The sequence below is a fragment of the Aquarana catesbeiana genome, linkage group LG06 (genome assembly GCF_042186555.1).
Source record: "Aquarana catesbeiana isolate 2022-GZ linkage group LG06, ASM4218655v1, whole genome shotgun sequence".
NCBI classification, from domain to species: Eukaryota; Metazoa; Chordata; class Amphibia; order Anura; family Ranidae; genus Aquarana; species Aquarana catesbeiana.
Genome location: NC_133329.1, coordinates 145,547,398 through 145,564,903, shown reverse-complemented (window position 1 = coordinate 145,564,903; position 17,506 = coordinate 145,547,398). Strand labels below are relative to the sequence as shown.

The following is a 17,506-nucleotide window of genomic DNA, read 5'->3' as shown; positions in this document are numbered from 1 at the left end:
GCTCTCCTCGCCTCACACTGACAGAGTGTGAGGCGAGGAGAGCCGATTAGCGGCATCTCGGGATGATTACAATAAATAGAGTGTCACAAAACAGTGCCCACCATTGCCAGCATATAGTGCCCACCAGTGACAGCAATTAGTGCCCACCAGTGCCACCAATCAGTGCCCATTAGTGATGCCAGTCAGTGCTGGCAATCAGTGCCACCCATCAATGCCCATCACTGTCGATCAATGCCCATCAGTGCCACTCATCAATGCCCATCTGTACCTCCTATCCGTGCCCACCAGTGCCACCCAACAGTGCACACCAGTGCCACCCAGTGCCTCCTATCAGTGCCCATAAGTGCAGCATATTAGTGCCTCCTCATCAGTGCCCATAAGTGCCACCTCATCAATGCCCACCAGTTCAGCCTATCAGTGCCCATCAATGCCCATCAATGCCGCCTCATCAGCGCACATCAGTGAAGGCGAAAAAATGACTTAGTTACAAAATTTACTGACAGAAAGAAAGTAAAAAACAATTTTGGTCTTTTTTTTATTGTTTTGTAAAAAATAAAAAACCCAGCAGTGATTAAATACCACCAAAAGAAAGCTCTATTTGTGTGAAGAAAATGATAAAAAATTTGTTTGGGTACAGTGTAGCATGACCGCGCAATTGTCATTCAAAGTGCAACAGCGCTGAAAGCTGAAAAATGGCCTGGGCAGGAAGGGGGTGTAATTTCCTGGTAGGCAAGTGGTTAATTGCCATTTTAACCTGTGTGTGCCAACTTCTGTGTCTGTACCAAGGCCAAACATTCCAGGGTATGTAAACTTTTGATCAGGGCCATTTGGGTGATTTCTGTTATCATTACGATTTAAAAGGAGGCAAAAAACTATGTGATAATAAATGGCTTCATGTGAACACTATCCTTGAATAAAAGACATGGTTAGTCATATTTTCAATATAAATGCCAAAATGTCACAATTTCTGACAGGGTATGCAAACTTTTGAGCACAACTGTATATCCAAAATATCACTTTGGGGAGGAGTGACATTTTTAAAAGTCTACGTGGATTCAAAAAGTTTTAAAGTCATACCATAACCATCCAAAATCCTTCTTCAGGTTCATGAAAATATTGTCTATTCTTCTGTGTGTGTAACGACTGCGCTGGTTTTGATGCGTTAAATGTTCTAAACAATAAACATAAAAGAACAGTCAACGAGAGTAAAATCCACAGTTCCAGATGAACATATTCATTGTAAAGTTGGGAAGCAGCACACAAAGGAACTAGAAAAGCTGAAACTTCAAATAGTACTGTTGCCCTCCTGGCTTTGTAGGATAGAATGGGTAGATCACAACATTCAGTCCACTTTAAAGTGCATCTTATGCCGAATCTTTTTAAAAGTTTTGGCTAAAGTGGTAAAGGGGTAGACACGCAGTCAGGTTTTTTTTGCTGTAGGTGTTCAAGTTAGAGAGCTTTTACTCTATAGCTAGCCCTAAGAAGGGGACGCAGATCCCCGAAAAACATGCTGATTTCCTGTAAATCTGAAACAAACACATTCAGACATTTTCTCTATGGCACAAGTTATAAGCGGGACAAACTGCTCAGCAGTGCTGGCAGGTAAAACGTGCCTCCGAAAGGACCACATTAAGCTAGGCACAACAATACATGTGTATGTAGATCATGTACCTGGTAAACTGCACAATTGCTTCACATAAACCAACATTTTTTATTTTTTCATTCTTCTCTATTTCATTTGGATGGTAAAAGAGAATCTTGTTTTCTTCCTGCAAATTAAAAACAGAACAAATAAGTAAATGAGAGAGAGAGAGAGAGAGAGAGAGAGAGAGAGAGAGCTCTAGAGAGATCGAGAGAGAGAGATCTAGGGAGATCTAGAGAGATCGAGAGATTGAGAGAGAGGGAGAGAGAGATTGAGAGAGAGAGATCTAGAGAGAGAGAGAGATCTAGAGAGAGAGAGAGAGAGAGAGAGAGAGAGAGAGAGAGAGAGAGATCTAGAGAGAGATCTAGAGAGAGATCTAGAGAGAGATCTAGAGAGAGATCTAGAGAGATAGAGATATACCGTTTCCCCGATTTAAGCCCTACCCCCCAAATAAGCCCATATACACACACACACGGAAATTATATGAATTCTAAACTTTTTTTTTTCTTCTTCTTTTTTCACATTTGTCCCAATGGCTAGATTTTCCTTTACATTTAGTGATAGAGGATGAAGAGATGGTGCCCAATTGCAACTTTTCTGGGACTGTCACCCCTGTATCTGCCTAGTGTGGTCAGTTTTTAATAGAAAAGCAGTCGGACTGGCAGGAACACTAGGTATTTCACACAAAGGAAGCAATACAAAGAGAACAGGATACTTTTTCATACAAGTGTGTGGTACATATCAGGAATATGAAATTTTGGGGTAACATATTCTTTAATTTCCAAGTTTACAAAAATGTACTACAGGATAATGTCATAGTGGCTGTCTGTCAGCTGAAGCTTAGTAGAAGTTGGGTGATACAGCAGGACAATGACCCTAAGCATTGAAGTAAATCCACCACAGACTGGCTTCAGAAAAAGAAAATGCACCTTTTGGAGTGGCCCAGTCAGAGCCTAGACCAGTGATGGTGAACCCCATATGTTTTGGAACTACATTTCCCATGATGCTCAACTACACTGCAGAGTACATAAGCATCATGGGAAATTTAATTCCAAAAACATCTGGGGTGCCAAAGTTCGCCATCATTGGCCTAGACCTTAATCACATAGAGACGCTGTGGAGTGACCTCAAGAGAACTGTTCACACCAGACATCATAAATGTGGTCACAAATTCTTCTTGAATGTTGTGCAGTTCTGATCCAGAGCTACCGAAAGCGCTTAATTTAAGTCACTGCTGCCAAAGGTTAACTAGCTATTAACTCCAAGGGTTCAGTTACTTTTTCCTCCAACACTGTGAATGTTTAATGACTGTGTTCAATAAAGACACAAGAAATAAATAATTGTTTGTGTTTTATCAGCTTAAGCTTTGTGAATGGTCCTGCAGTCTTCTGGGACCTGTGACGTGTCCCAGAAGACGACTGCGATCCAAGTGGGAGTGGGTAATCGTCAAAACTAGGTAAATCGCTCCCCCCACCTCCCCCCCAAAAAAATGACATGTCGCACGTGGCAGAAGAGGAGGACTTGAAGGAGAACTTCCACTTTTGCGGGAAGTTCCACTTTAATTGAACAAGCTGGAGCTAGAAGCCGATTGGCTACCATGCACAGCTGCATCAGATTTTGCACTCTCCAATTTTAGTAAATCAACCTCACTGTGTTTGTCTATGTGTTGTGTCTTAGAGGATCAGTTCACAATTTATGGAAAATTACTGCAGAAAACCATTTAATTCCAAGGGGTTTCTTGCGTGTGCACGTGTGATAGACCCCATATACACTATTAGATTTTCTGCACATTTTTTTCTTCAGATTTACTAAAACCATATAATATGAGGTCAAACCTTAAGAGTTTCAACTTGTATCCAATCAGGCAGGCCCTTGCACTACATGGTTTTGATACATTTGAAGACAAAAATCTGCAGAAAATCTAATAGTGTGTGGGGCCTTAGTTACATGATGTCAGGTCTGCTTCTTCTCCAGTAGTTTTTTTACAAGTTTGTCTTATATATGTTTTTTTTTTTTTTAAACTTTTTTTAGTTTCTTAACAAACACAAAACAGTACAGACGTACAAGAGCTCAGCCCACATCTGGCTATTACCAGGGAAGAACCCACGCAGGGGTCGCCAGGTATCATTACAATATCAAGGATCATTAGAATATCTACGACTACCGTGATATAACATCATTTGTCTTATATATCTTGGGGGTTATGTGGTCTGTACACTTGCTGTGACCACTAGGAGGAGGTCACGCTCTCCCTGTCAAGTATGTCTATTTACTTTTTACTATGAAGAATGCCAGAGAAGGTGCTGAAACATGCAAAGATGAGCAGGAACAAGCTCTCAAGCGGACAGGAGTTAGGTATATAAAAAAAAAAAAAACGAAGTTACTTACTGGTAACGTTCTTTCCCGGAGTCTTTCAGGACAGCCACCTGAGAGACCTTGGCTCCTCCCCTCTGTTGGAAACACCTGCGCCAGCTTCTATAAATTTCCTCCTCCCCTGCTGGCTCCTCAGTTCTTTAAAGAGCACCTCCATTCCGCTGAGGAGACACAAGAGCATATGATACACAATTCATTATATCACATTTCCTGTAAGGAAATCTTTGTCTTAATACACAATTGGGTGGGTACCCGGCTGTCCTGAATGACTCCGGGAAAGAACGTTACCAGTAAGTAACTTCGTTTTTCCCCTAATCGTGTTTCAGGACAGCCACCTGAGAGGATAAACGAGCATTTACCCCTAGGGCGGGACCACAGCTTGTAAGACCTTGCGTCCAAAGGTCTGATCTTTAGCCGCCCAAAGATCCACTCTATAGTGTCTTACAAAGGTGGCAAAGCTGGACCAGGTTGCCGCTTTACAAATCTGTTCCGGCGTTGCTCCAGCTCTCTCTGCTTGCGACGCTGCCATTGCCCTTGTGGTGTGTGCCCTGATACCCTATGGAACCTGCATGCCTCCTAACCTATAAGCCTGTTCAATGGCTTCTCCTAGCCATCTGGCTATGGTGCGTCTTGAGGCCTTATGCTCTTTCCTTGCTCCAGAAATCAAAATAAATAAGGAATCCGTCTTCCTAATATCTTTTGTTGCTTCTAAATAATGCAAGACGCATCTCCTCACGTCTAGACTATGGAATCTTAGTTCTTGTTCTTTAGAAGGATTTGGGCAAAACAATGGTAACACAATCTCCTGGCCTCTGTGGAATTTCGAGGCCACTTTAGGCAGAAATCCCGGATCCATCCTAAAGATTATATGATCCTGAAAAATCTGAAAAAAGGGGGCCTGATTGATAGGGCCTCTATCTCACAGACCCTTTTAGCTGTAAAAATTGCCACCAGGAAGACTGCTTTAAGCGTCAGCATCTTCGGGTTGCAACTATCAAATGGTTCAAAGGGGTCTGCTGTCATAGTTTGCAGCACTAATGACAGATCCCACTTTGGAAAGACTGTACCTTGTATTGGTCTTTGTCTGCTCAGTAATCTAAAAAGTCTGATTACCCACGGATCAGATGCTAATCTCTTTTCCAGGTAAACCGAAAGTGCTGACTCTTGACTCTTAAGCGTGCTAAGACTTAGTCCTTTGTCTATCCCGTCCTGTAGAAACTCCAGGACTGCCACTGAGCTTTGTGTATTGAATTTTTTGTCTGTACACCATCTGTTAAAACACCTCCATACCTTTTGGTAGATGTTCCATGTCTCAATCTTTCTGCTTTTCAGCATTGTGTCTATTAGACGGCCTGAGAACCCTTTTGCTTCCAGCAACTGCTCCTCAGACACCATGCGGCCAAGTTCCATCTTTCCACTTGGGGGCAGTGTACTGGACCCTGGAAGAGTAGATCTTCCTGGATCGGTAATACCCAGGGGGGTTCTACCGCAAATTCTCTGAGCATAGAGAACCACGGTCTCCTGGGCCAGTAGGGCGCTATGAGAATTAGTGTTGTATTCTCCGTACGTAATTTCCTTATTACCGCTGGTAGTAGTACTGGTGGGGGGAAAGGCATAGCATTTGTTGAATGCCCACCTTTGTGCTAACGCATCTACCCCAAGCGCTCCGTCCTCTCTTTTCAGGGAGAAGAACGCTCTGACTTTCCTGTTTTCCTTTGAGGCAAACAAGTCCACCTGAGGTATTCCCCATTTTTGAGCAATCTGCTCGAATACCTCCTGCTTTAGCGCCCAATCGCCCTCTCTTACTTTTTTCCTGCTGAGGAAATCCGCTACTTTGCTTAAATCCCCCTTCAAATGGACTGCTGACAATGAGAGTATATTTTCTTCTCCCCATATCAAGATTTCTTCTGCTAAGGTCCACAGGGTTCCGCTTCTTGTTCCCCTGTTTGTTTATATAGGCGATCACTGACGCATTGTCCGACCTGATCTGCAGATGGTGACTGCTCAACTCTTTCTGGAAGGTTTGGAGTGCATACCATACTGTTCTCAATTCCTTCCAGTTGGATGATCTCATCCTCTCCTCCTTTTCCCAAGTCCCTTGTGTTATCTGAGGGCCTAGATGTGCTCCCCACCCTACGCCTCTCGCGTCTGTGGTTAGGATTCGGGAAATGGGTATTTGTTCATGTTCTCTGTTCTCTTCCACCACCCATAAGGTTCTTTTTACCCTTGCTGGCAATAGCACCTTGGTGTCTAAGGATTCTTGCCTGTGATCCCATCTCTTTAAAAGAAACATCTGCAGTGGCCGGAAATGCAGGCCTGCCCACTGTACTGCTGGGATTGCAGATGTTAGCAGTCTCAGAGTTGACATTATCTGCCTTATGGCAAGTTGGCTTGTAGTATGCTTACTTCCCTCTGAATTTTCCCTATTTTCTCTTTGGTAGAAACAGTCTCTGTTGCGCTGAGTCTATGACACACCCCAAGTATATTATTTTCTGAGTGGGTTGTAGGTTTGCTTTTTCCAAATTTACCAGCCAACCTAGACTCTCTAAGAACATCTGCGTATATCTGAGGTCTTCTAGTAACTTCCCGGGCGACTCTGCAAACAGGAGGTCGTCCAAGTAGGCAATGATGGATATGCCTTTGACCCGTAATGGTGCCAGAGCTTCGGCCAGAATTTTTGTAAAAATTCTGGGCGATGAGGAGAGGCCGAAGGGTAGAGCCTGAGATTGAAGGTGCATGATTCCCTCTTCCGTCTCCATTGCTAATCTTAGGAATTTTTGACACTCCTGGTGTATCGGGATGTGGAGGTATGCGTCCTTTAGGTCTAGAGAAACCATATAACAGTTTGGGGGCAATAGCGCCCTTACTGAATATATGGAATCCATTCTGAACCTCTTGTAGGCTATAGACAAATTTAGAGGTTTGAGGTTGATGATTGGTCTGACCTTTCCTGAAGTTTTCTGTACCCCGAATATGTGGGAGTAGAAACCTTTCCCTCTCTCTCTCCCTTTGGTACCTTGATGATCACCCTTTGTTCTTTAAGTTCCTTTAAGGATCTCATTAATCCTCTGGCCTTCTCCTTGACTTTTGGAAGTTTGGTGATGTATAACCTGTTTGGGGGTGATCTTGAGAACTCTAAACGATATCCTTCCTTTATTGTTCTCAGAATAAATCAGTTGGAAGATATTTCTCCCCATTGCGGGAGGAAGGCCCCCAGTCTTCCTCCCACTGTGACTACTTTGTCATTTCTTGTGGGATTGCTCAAGAGGACAAAAAAAAAAAAAAAAAAAATCGCTCCTCCCTTGCCTTTCCCTCTCTGAACCCAAGGTTTCCTCTGGGTCTCCATCTTGGGAGTTGTAAAGCGGGATCTTGTATTCCCTCTTTGCCTCTTCTTATTTTGTTGTGGCTGTTTCCAATCTGCTTTACGCTTCAATGGGAACGCCTTCTTCCTATCTGCAGTTCGGTCCAGCAACTTCTCTAACCCTGGTCCGAACAGCAGGTCCCCTGTAAAGGGAATCCCGCAGAGTTTGGCTTAGAGCCCTTCTTGTGGTATTGGCTAGTGCGGAGGACCTGGCTGCCATCTGAACCAGTTCTGCGGAAGCGTCTGCGATATACTCAATGCCTCGCAGCAGTGTGGGAAATGAAGCTAGAATCTGCTCCTTCACAGCTCCTTCGTCAATGTGAGCCTGTAATTGGTTTAACCAGAATTCTACGTTCCTAGCCACCACCGTGACCGCCATAGCTGGCTTCAGGCTACCCACTGTCGAGTCCCATGATTTTTTTAACAAAGAGTCCATTCTTTTATCCATCGGCTCGGATAGAACCCCCATGTCCTCAAATGCCAAGTCCGTGTGCCTTGACACCTGCGAGAAGGCGGTATCTAGTTTTGGAGTTTTGTTCCATACTGATGCAGGGTCCTCTGTGAAGGGAAACCGTCTCTTTAAGGCCTTAGAAAAAAATTTTCTTTCAGGTTCCTGCCACTCTTTTTTAATAGCCTCTATTAGGACCTCATGAACAGGAAAAGTCCTCTTTTCCTGTTCCCCTAGGCCCTCATACATCTGATCGTGCAAGGATAACGGCTTCTTTTCTGTTGATATACCTAGTGTGGTATAAATGGCCCCTAAAAGATGATCTACCTCTTCTAATGAGAGTTTGTATCGGGATGGCTTTCTGGAGGCCCCATCCAGAGCTTTCCCCTCCGAATCTTGGGAGCCGGATGTTGCACTGTCAGGTTCCTCTTCCACCTCCTCTCTAGGAGCTACTAAAGGACCTGCACTAGTGGAGGGTATTGCCTGTGTTTTCGGTAACGTTGTTGTCGGAGGAGCAGTCTGAAGCTGTGGCATCTGAAACCCTTCAAAAAAGGTTTTGAAGGATTCGAAAGTATTGGACAATTCCTTAACAGATGCCGCTAGCTCACCCTGCTCTGAAGAATGCTCCTGTACTAGTTTACTAATACAATCCTTGCATAATGGCTTTTCCCAGGAATCTCTAAGGGTAACTTTACAGGAAGGGCACCTCCTTTTTGAAACATGAGGGGCCCTGTTTTTTTCTGTTTTCTGAAAAGACATAAGAAAAACCCCACAACCATTAATACACAATACCCTCCCCTGCATAATTGCAGGAGTGCAACACTTTCATTCGGGCTTGCCTCACCAGGGGCCCTATGAATCCACCCTCTGACACCGGAGGGTCTTTAACCTACCTTTATATGGCTGGAGCTGGTCTCTGCTGGAGCAGTGCGGTCTAAGTCTTCTGCATCCGCCATCCTTGTGTCCCCTCCGGAGCCTCTGCTGTCTCTACAGCATAAACGGCTCCTCTCCAGCCCATGCCTGGCTCCTTTTCAATATTCGCGGCCGGAACCGGAAGCCACGAACCTGGAAGTGCACGCCCCTTTCGGCTGGATATGACGTCACCCGCCACAGGCCGCGCAGACCCAGTACCCGGCGTGGTTGTACTTCACACGCTGCTGGGGGCATGAGACTGCAGGAGCTGCGCTCAGTTTCACCGCGCTCGGTGATGAAAAGGGAGCCCCCCCCGACCTCAACCTGCGCTCAGGGATGCGGGGGTGGCAATCTATAGAAAAAATTTCCTGACCAGGTTAGTGTCATAACCGCTGTGGGTCTGCACTAACATCTTCCCTGGTCTGTCCAAGGAGTCTACTCCTCTTTCAGGACATGCTACCTGAGCCTCCCTCTGGCTCTCCTGGCTGGTTCCTGTGGTGTCTCCCCTCTGGAGGAAACACAAATAACTGAGGTAGCCAGCAGGGAAGGAGGAAATTTATAGAAGCTGGCGCAGGTGTTTCCAACAGAGGGGAGGACTCTCAGGCTGTCCTGAAAGACGATTAGGGGAAAGAAAGACACGTGAGACATAGAAGGCTGCATTCATATGGGCGATTAAGCACACCCTGCGATTTGACAGGACAGGTGTGTAAGAAAAGCTGGTGCGGCTTAGCCCATACAATGAAATGACAGGCTGAAGGCAACTGCAGCCATTTGTGACTAATCACACAGCCAACAATTACCTGCAACAATTGTGGCTGGATACATTTTGTGTGCTATTGCATTGAATTGGCTGAGTGGCACACACCTGTCAATCCAGTCGCAAGAAGAATCTGCAGGTGCTTGCCAATGGAATTTGGAGGGTGTGCTAATTGTCTGTGTGAATGTAGTGTAAGAAGCCAGGTGTGGACTGAGCCCACCAGGCGTGACCTAAAACTATAATATTACTTCTGGGTCTTTTGACACTATAAATGCTTGAATAAGGCAACAATCAATGCTAGGGCACAGCCCAATAGTCCCCAACTACTGTCACCTTTTAGCATCAATTTCAAATCAAACAAGTAAAACGTAATTTCTGGTGCCACATATAATTGTGGAAATTGGTTGATTATATTAACTAATTATATTAGTTTATATTAACGGATTTCGCTTCCTGCTTGGGGCTAAATTAGTTTCAAAGTTTAAATTACACTCACAAGACCTCTTTTATATCCCTATTACCAGAATATTTTAGCAACAATGTCAGCTGGATTCAATGGGCCAATGCAAAGGGCAATAAAGACATGCAAAGTGCTGTAAGGCTGGTCTAAGATAGCCTATAAGCCACAAGTGATGTCATAGCTGAGTACTGCTGGGACAATGAGGCAGTGCAAAGGTTAAAACTTGAGCAATGTGCAATCATAACTTCAGAAGTATCAGACTGTCCCATTAAATGTTGCTTTTTTTTTTTTTTTTACAATTTTACATACAGGGAAGAGAACAATCCCACTACAGGTCATGAGCATGAGCTACATGTAAATGTCAGACAAGTTGGCTAGAAAAACTGTAGTGAGCTCCTGATGAAGCCTTATCTCTGCAATTATAGGCAGATTTTACCCAGATGCCGCACAATGTCATTACCAACATGGAAGCACCTGGAAGCTAATCGTCACATGAAGGAACATCAGTACATGGCTACTCTACTGCTGCAGTGCTAGTTTAGCTATTAACAGTGGCGGCAATTTTTTTTTGGGGGGCGGCAAACAGTGCACCCGCAGCCCCCCCTGGTCGGGTTGGTCAGTCCACTTACTCCATCAATGGTAGGCAATCATGGGCAGCTTCCCCTGCTCTCCTCCGTGGGCATCACGCCAGCTTCTCCTTCCCTTGCTCGGTGGCTTCCGTCTCCTTCCACCTCCTCGGCAGCCAATCAGAACGCTTCTCCTTTCGACCAACCGGGAAACGGGTCCCAGACCCGCTTCCTGATTGGCGGAGAGGAGATTCAGTGTGAGAACAGCGAATATTCATTCGCTGTTCTCACACATCTGGGTGGGCTCCAAGCGCATTCTCTGCACCCCAAGCACACACTCTTTTGAAGCCTATTAGAGCCTCGGGCTCTAAATAGGTGCTTCAAAAAAACACCAACCCCGCAAACAACCACTACGCGTCCTGAAAGGGCCCGGACAAATGGATGGGGAGGCGGTGCCCATGCGCCCTTAATGGATGGGCCGCTCCTGGTTATTACTTTAGGTATGCGGGGTTCCTAGGCATGCCTTTATCTCTATATCTGCTGTGTTAGATCTAAGGCTTTTGACTTCTAGTCTTAGGAGATTTGGAGTGAGATTTGATGAGGTCTCTACCGTGCTGCTCACGGTTTTCCTGGCTGGAGGCTCAGATTTAGGAAAGCAAAGCCTCTAAAATGAGTGCATTCACACAGACAGTGCAGAACAAGACATAGTAAGTCAATAATGAGGGAAAGATCAGCTTCATGGAGACCACAAGCAATAATGGTGAAAAGTCCTTTTCCCTCTGTCTGTCTGACTGACATAACTTCCAGAGTTCAATTTCTCTTTAAGCAGTGGGTGGGATTTGTGTTTTCCAAGAAAAAAAATCCTTTACAATCACTTTAAAGGCTAGTGTACATTTTAACTGTGTGCTTAGGTGTCTGGCTAGACTACTGAAGAGCTAAAGATATATCAATGTATTATTACCTCTCCTTCTCTTGGGCCAAACTTGGGATTATAGATGAAAAAACTTAGTAAGGATGGGGCAAAGTGCTTCTCCTGCACCGCAAACGCCATCCTAGAAAAAGATCAAGACACAAATTAATACGGTTATGAAATGGTCAGTTTACTTTCATTCCTTCATCTTGTTTGTAAGACCCACATCTACTTCTGCCAATAATTCAGTTATGCAAATGAACCACTTTTGACGAGCATGCCTCAGTATCAAATCAAAAGGCAATTAAAGAGTATATTGAGCCAAAATGTTTTTTTGGAAAAAAATTTAAAAAAAGGATAAGAACTCCTGTCAGATTTTTACTGCTATCAATGGCTCCATTAGAGAGACTGCATCTCACTTACTGACCCCATGACAATGGATTCACCAGGCAGGAAGCGGGAGAAAATCTCCGATAGCAAAACAGACACAGATAAAAATCAGTTTCTTTCAGTAGTATAGGAGAAGACAGGAAGCCCTGCCAGCGTTATATTGCTGTTTGTGACCCTAGTGTCGATTGCCCTCCACTTTTAGTCCGATGAAACAGTTGTCAGACAGCGAGGGAAAAAAAAAAAAAAAAAAATCAAATAAAGTCCCAAAACAAACAAAAATAATAATAATAAAAAAATAAAAATGTAAAAAGCTTTAGTTCCCTTAATCATGGCTCCACCCCCCTCCCCTCCACTAGTGTTGCTATTTTCCATTGTCCGAAAAGTGCGCAAATGTGCCAGAGCCCTGCAACGCATCTGCGCATGTATCGAATTGCGCTCATGTGTACACAGGAAGAGAGGTCCCGGACCGCCTTCAATTTGCTGTCCTCACATGCCTATGCATGGAAACCCTGTGTGTGTGCGCAGATGTGCCAAAGGTCTATGCCCTGTCCTGAAGCCCAGCAGAGACCTTCAGCGCATCTGCACACATGAGCGCAACATCATTCTTGCTTAGGTGAGACAGAAGGTAGGGCTACCTTGCAGCAAAAATAAACAAATAATATAAAAAAAGCACCTAGAAAAATACCCAATTGTGTTATATCAGGGGTAGGCAACCTTAAAGAGGTGGAGATCTACCTGCACAACATGGTAGAAGTCAAAGATCGGCCAGTGTTGCTTAGTGTCACCTCCTCACACCTGATTTAAACCTCTAATCACCGTGTCTACACATGGGTTTAGGAATGTCTGGCGCTTTCACCATCCTGTTGTTCTGAAACACACTAGACACTCTCCAGTATAGACACTATCCTGGCTGAGGGGGAAGGTATGGAGCTGGTCAGAGAGGTATCCTACCTACCTAGAGCCCCGTCTGACCATTCTCCCATCTTGCTGCAACTCAATCTGGGGCCAAAACCGGGGATCCGTCACTGGTGGATGGAAGCTAGTTGGCCTCAAGAGGAATACGTGACGATTAAGTGTACTGAGGCTATTAATCACTTCTGGGCTGAAAATACTGGGTCTCATCTTCTCCAATGGGAAGCCTTTAAAGCCACTTTGAGGGGGGTGTTCATAGCTGAGGTGAGCGGGTTAAAAAAAACAGTTGGCCTCTACAGTGCAGGATAGGGAGACAGGGGTGTCGCTAGCAGAATATGTTTGGGGACCCACTAGAGAGAGACTGCTGACACTACCGCACTTTTAGGCATAATCTAGCGTTTCGCCTGTTGCGAGTGTTCAATAGGCTGGATGGCAGATTGCCACCCTCTAGGAGGGAAGCATGGTCGTTCGGATCCCTACTGAGAGAGGGAGAGAGCTATGCATGATGTCATAAGCCTAGGCTAATGACCAGACAAGAAACAGGGAGTGGGCTGTATAAGGTATTTACTGGCAGAAAAAAAATGTTTTACTATCTAAAGTTAAAACAACAAGGGCAGAGGATTTAATAGATGGAAAGTTGAAAAAATGACTGAAGGTCCGCTTTAGGTGATCCATCCTATCAAAACCAGGTACCTACCTGCCCCCCAAAAAATGCAAATATCAAAGAAGAGTGGAGGAGGCCCTAAAGAGGAGCTGCAGTCTGCTCACATAATTTGTAATAAAAACATCTTTGCCATTCTGAAGCTTCCCTCCAACCACTTTTCATATCATTTTATATACACCGTGATTCTGTACTTGCCAAATATGCTGTACAATTCTCCCTCCGCTGAGTCTGCCTGCATACATTTTTAACTGTGGGCAGCTGAAGCTGCTGCCTGTTCAATTACTGGATTTACGCAGACACACCTCCAGCTCTGCAGCTCTCATTGGCCCTCTTATGACTTTCCCCCCTCCCTTCCTGGCAAACTCTCACAAGAGTGAGAGAGAGAGCTGTGCATGATGTCATAAGCCTAGACTTTTTACCAGACAAGAAACAGGTAGTGGGCTGTATAAGGCATTTGCAAGCAGAAATTTCTTTTTTTTTTTTTTTTTTTTTTACTATCCAAAGTTAAAATGACAAGGACAGAAGACTTAATAGATGGAAAGTTGAAAAAAAGGACTGAAGTTCCGCTTTAAAGCAGAACTTCCCCTCTTGGGTGGAGTTCTGCTTTAACCACTTAAGGACCAGCCTCGTTTTGGATTTTAGGTATTTATATGTTTAAAACAGGTTTTTTTTCACCCTAGAGAATAAAATGGTGGTTAATGCAATACTTTTTTTTGCACCATATTTGCGCAGCGGCCTTCTAAGCGCACTTTTTTGGAAAAAATTCCCTTTTTTGAATAAAAAAAATAAGACAACAGTAAAGTTAGCCCAATTTTTTTTATATTGTGAAATATAATGTTACGCCAAGTAAATTGATACCAAACATGTCACGCTTCAAAATTGCGCCTGCTTGTGGAATGGCGTCAAACTTTTACCCTTAAAAATCTCCATAGGCGACGTTGCAAAAATTCTACAGGTTGCATGTTTTGCGTTACAGAGGAGGTCTAGGGCTAGAATTATTGCTCTTGCTCTACCATTCACGGCGACACCTCACATGTGTGGTTTGACCACCGTTTTCATATGCGGGCGCTACTCACGAATGCGTTCGCTTCTGCGCGCGAGCTCGTCGGGACAGGGCGCTTTAAAAAAAAAAAAAAATTTTTTCTTATTTATTTTACTTTATTTAATTTATTTTTTCACTTTTTTTTTAATTTGGATCACTTTTATTCCTATTACAAGGAATGTAAACATCCCTTGTAATAGAAAAAAGCTTGACAGGTCCTCTTAAATATGAGATCTGGGGTCAAAAAGTCCTCAGATCTCATATTTGGACTTACATGCAAAAAGAAAAAAATAATTACAACAAAAAAAATGCCTTTAAGACAAATGGGCGGAGCTGAAGTTATGACGTCGCTTCCACCCTCCTATGGTATGGAGACGGGTGGGGGCCATCTTAGCCTCACTCGTCTCCATACCCAGGAAGTGACAGGACCCGATCGCCTCCGAGGTTGGTGGCACCTCTCCCGCCTCCGATAACGGTGATCTTGCGGTGAATCCACCGCAGAGACCACCATTATCGGAAACACGACCAGCTCCTGTAAAGATGGATACCTCGGTTGTGGCAGCAGCTGCTGCTGTTACCGAGATATCCACCTTCAAAGTGCAGATGTATATGTACAGGTTGGTAAGTGGTTAAGTTAAAGTGTTAAACTAAATCCTACCAGTTCAGCAGGGCCCGGATAAAAACCAATCCATGTATGGGCAGGCTGGTTGTACAGAAAGCAATCTACTGATCAAATTCTGTACAACCAGCCTGTCGGATTTTCCCTGTTCGATCAGTGCCGCTGGCACCGCTGCTCAGTGTATTCTGATGGTGGAGGAAGTCTTCCCACTGTCATAATACGAGGCAGCACAGTGGTGTAGTATAAGGATGAGCTCGGGCGTGTTCGCACAGCCCACGTGCAGAGCCCGCCAGGAAGCCTCACTTCGCTAATCACAGGCAGTGAGACATTTCCCGATCTGTGCAGCCGCGCATCTGGACAATGTCTCACTGCCTGTGATTAGCGCAGTGCCGACTTCCTGGCGGGCTCTGCACATGGGCTGTGCGAACACACCCGAGCTCATCCTTAGTGTAGTGATTAGCACTTTCACCTAGTAGCAAAAAGGGTCGCTGGTTTGAATCCTGACCACGACACCAACTGCCTGGAGTTTGCATGTTCTCCCTGTGCCTGCGTGGGTTTCCTCTGGGTACTCTGGTTTCCTCCCACACTCTAAAGACATGCTGGTAGGTTAATTGGCCCTAGTATGAATGCGAGTTAGGGACCTTAGATTGTAAGCTCCTTTGAGGGCAGGGACTGATGTGAATGTACAATGTATATGTAAAGCGCTGCGTAAATTGACGGCGCTATATAAGTACCTGAAATAAATAAATAATAGCTCACTGGAGGAATCCCCCCATCCACATAGGGTATGTTGAACCCGCTGGTTGAAAAAAATAAAAATAAAAATTACTATTTTCAGACAAAATGAAAAGATGAACTAACACCTTACACCAGGGATCCTCAAACTACGGCCCTCCAGCTGTTGCGGCATTGAAAAAAACACTGACATGACTAGTAAGGATGAGCTCCGGTGTGTTTGCTGAGCCCGCCAGGAAGTCGGCACTGCACTAATCACAGGCAGTGAGACATTTCCCAATCTCTGCAGCCGCGCATCCTGACAATGTCTCACTGCCTGTGATTAGTGCAGCGCTGTGCCGACTTCCTGGCGGGCTCTGCACGTGGGCTGTGTGAACACGCCAGAGCTCATCCTTAATGACTAGGCATGATGGGAATTGTAGTTCCTGAACAACTGGAGAGTCATAGTTTGAAGACCCCTGCTCTACACCTCCCCCCTGCAACCACCTCTGTGGGCAGTTCAGTTTCACTGTCCATGAAGCCTGGCGCAGCAGTCCAGGGGGTTTGAAAGCCGTACTATTCTACCTCTTCTTTCCTTAGGGACACCAGGGCAGATCAGCGTGGTCAAATGCCTGTGCTGACTAAGGATGAGCCCCGGCGTGTTCGCACAGCCCACGTGGAGAGCCCGCCAAGAAGTAGGCACTGCGCTGCACTAATCACAGGCAGTGAGACATTGTCAGGATGCGCAACTGCAGAGATCGGGAAATGTCTCATTGCCTGTGATTAGCGCAGTGCCGACTTCCTGGCGGGCTCTGCAGGTTGGCTGTGCGAACACACCGGAGCACATCCTTAATGCTGACCAACCAGAACTGCTCTTATTGCTTTTCTCCATCCTGGTGTCCCTAGGGAAAGACAAGGAAGAACAGCGTGGTTTTCAAACCCCAGGACTGCCGCACCAGGACGTGTGTGTGTGTGTGTGTGGACAGTGAAAATGGATCACCCAAGGAGGCAAGTGCTGGACAGTAGGAGTGTTAGTTCACCTTTTATTTTTTTTTTCTGATAAGGTGCACCATAACCATTTATGCTTTGAAAATGAAAGCTAGAAGCTGATTGGTTGCTATTCCCTGCTGCTCCAGATTGTGTCTGTTTATCAGACTCCTTGTCCCCAGTGCAGGAAATACATCAGCTGCAATCACTTTGAATAGAACACGGTACCTCTCCTGATTTCCTCCGCTCACTGCACAGAGATAGGGGAAGGAAGAAGCAGGTTCATCCCCCTCTCCAGTATGTACAGCCCCTGTACCGTCTGATCCTCTGCAATCTGGACAGCAGCCACCGAGCCTCGCTCCCGGCTCCAATACACACTCATATAATCCTCCTCCTTTGTACTTCCGAACTGTCAGCACTCAGTGCTCCTAAAATACAGCTCAACCCCGGTGACAAGAGCACAGTCTCTACCGTGTATTCTCTGCACTGCTGCTTCCTGTAACACACAGCAGTCACCTGGCCTCCAGTGTTACTCTACCTACAACACTAGAGCTGAGCTCTATGTCACATCATTAACAGGAAGTGTCTGCAGCTCTGGCCATTTTGTTGAAGCCTAAAAGCACAGTACAGACCAATGTTAACCCCTTCACGCCTAAGCCTTTTTCTGATACTTGTCACTTACAAGTTAAAATCTGTATTTTTTGCTGGAAAATTCCTCATAACCCCCAAATATTGTATATATTTTTTTT

The 17,506-nt window shown here is 45.0% G+C and overlaps 1 protein-coding gene across 2 annotated transcripts in view; it reads right to left on the bottom strand.

Annotated features, from left to right (window-relative positions):
• The window catches only part of CCZ1 (CCZ1 homolog, vacuolar protein trafficking and biogenesis associated), a 108,676-nt gene extending 91,380 nt beyond the window's left edge, over nucleotides 1–17,296 (bottom strand). The window contains exons 1-4 of one of the 2 annotated variants that reach the window (XM_073591010.1): nucleotides 16,986–17,296; nucleotides 11,481–11,571; nucleotides 1,672–1,769; nucleotides 1,078–1,171 (exon numbers count right to left, since the gene is read on the bottom strand). In XM_073591010.1, the coding sequence (XP_073447111.1) occupies nucleotides 1,078–1,171; nucleotides 1,672–1,769; nucleotides 11,481–11,570 (282 nt within the window). In that variant the 5' untranslated portion in view covers nucleotide 11,571; nucleotides 16,986–17,296. The remainder of the gene's footprint in view (nucleotides 1–1,077; nucleotides 1,172–1,671; nucleotides 1,770–11,480; nucleotides 11,572–16,985) is intronic. The other variant, XM_073591011.1, reaches the window with a different exon arrangement.
• Between the last annotated feature and the right edge of the window lie 210 nt (nucleotides 17,297–17,506).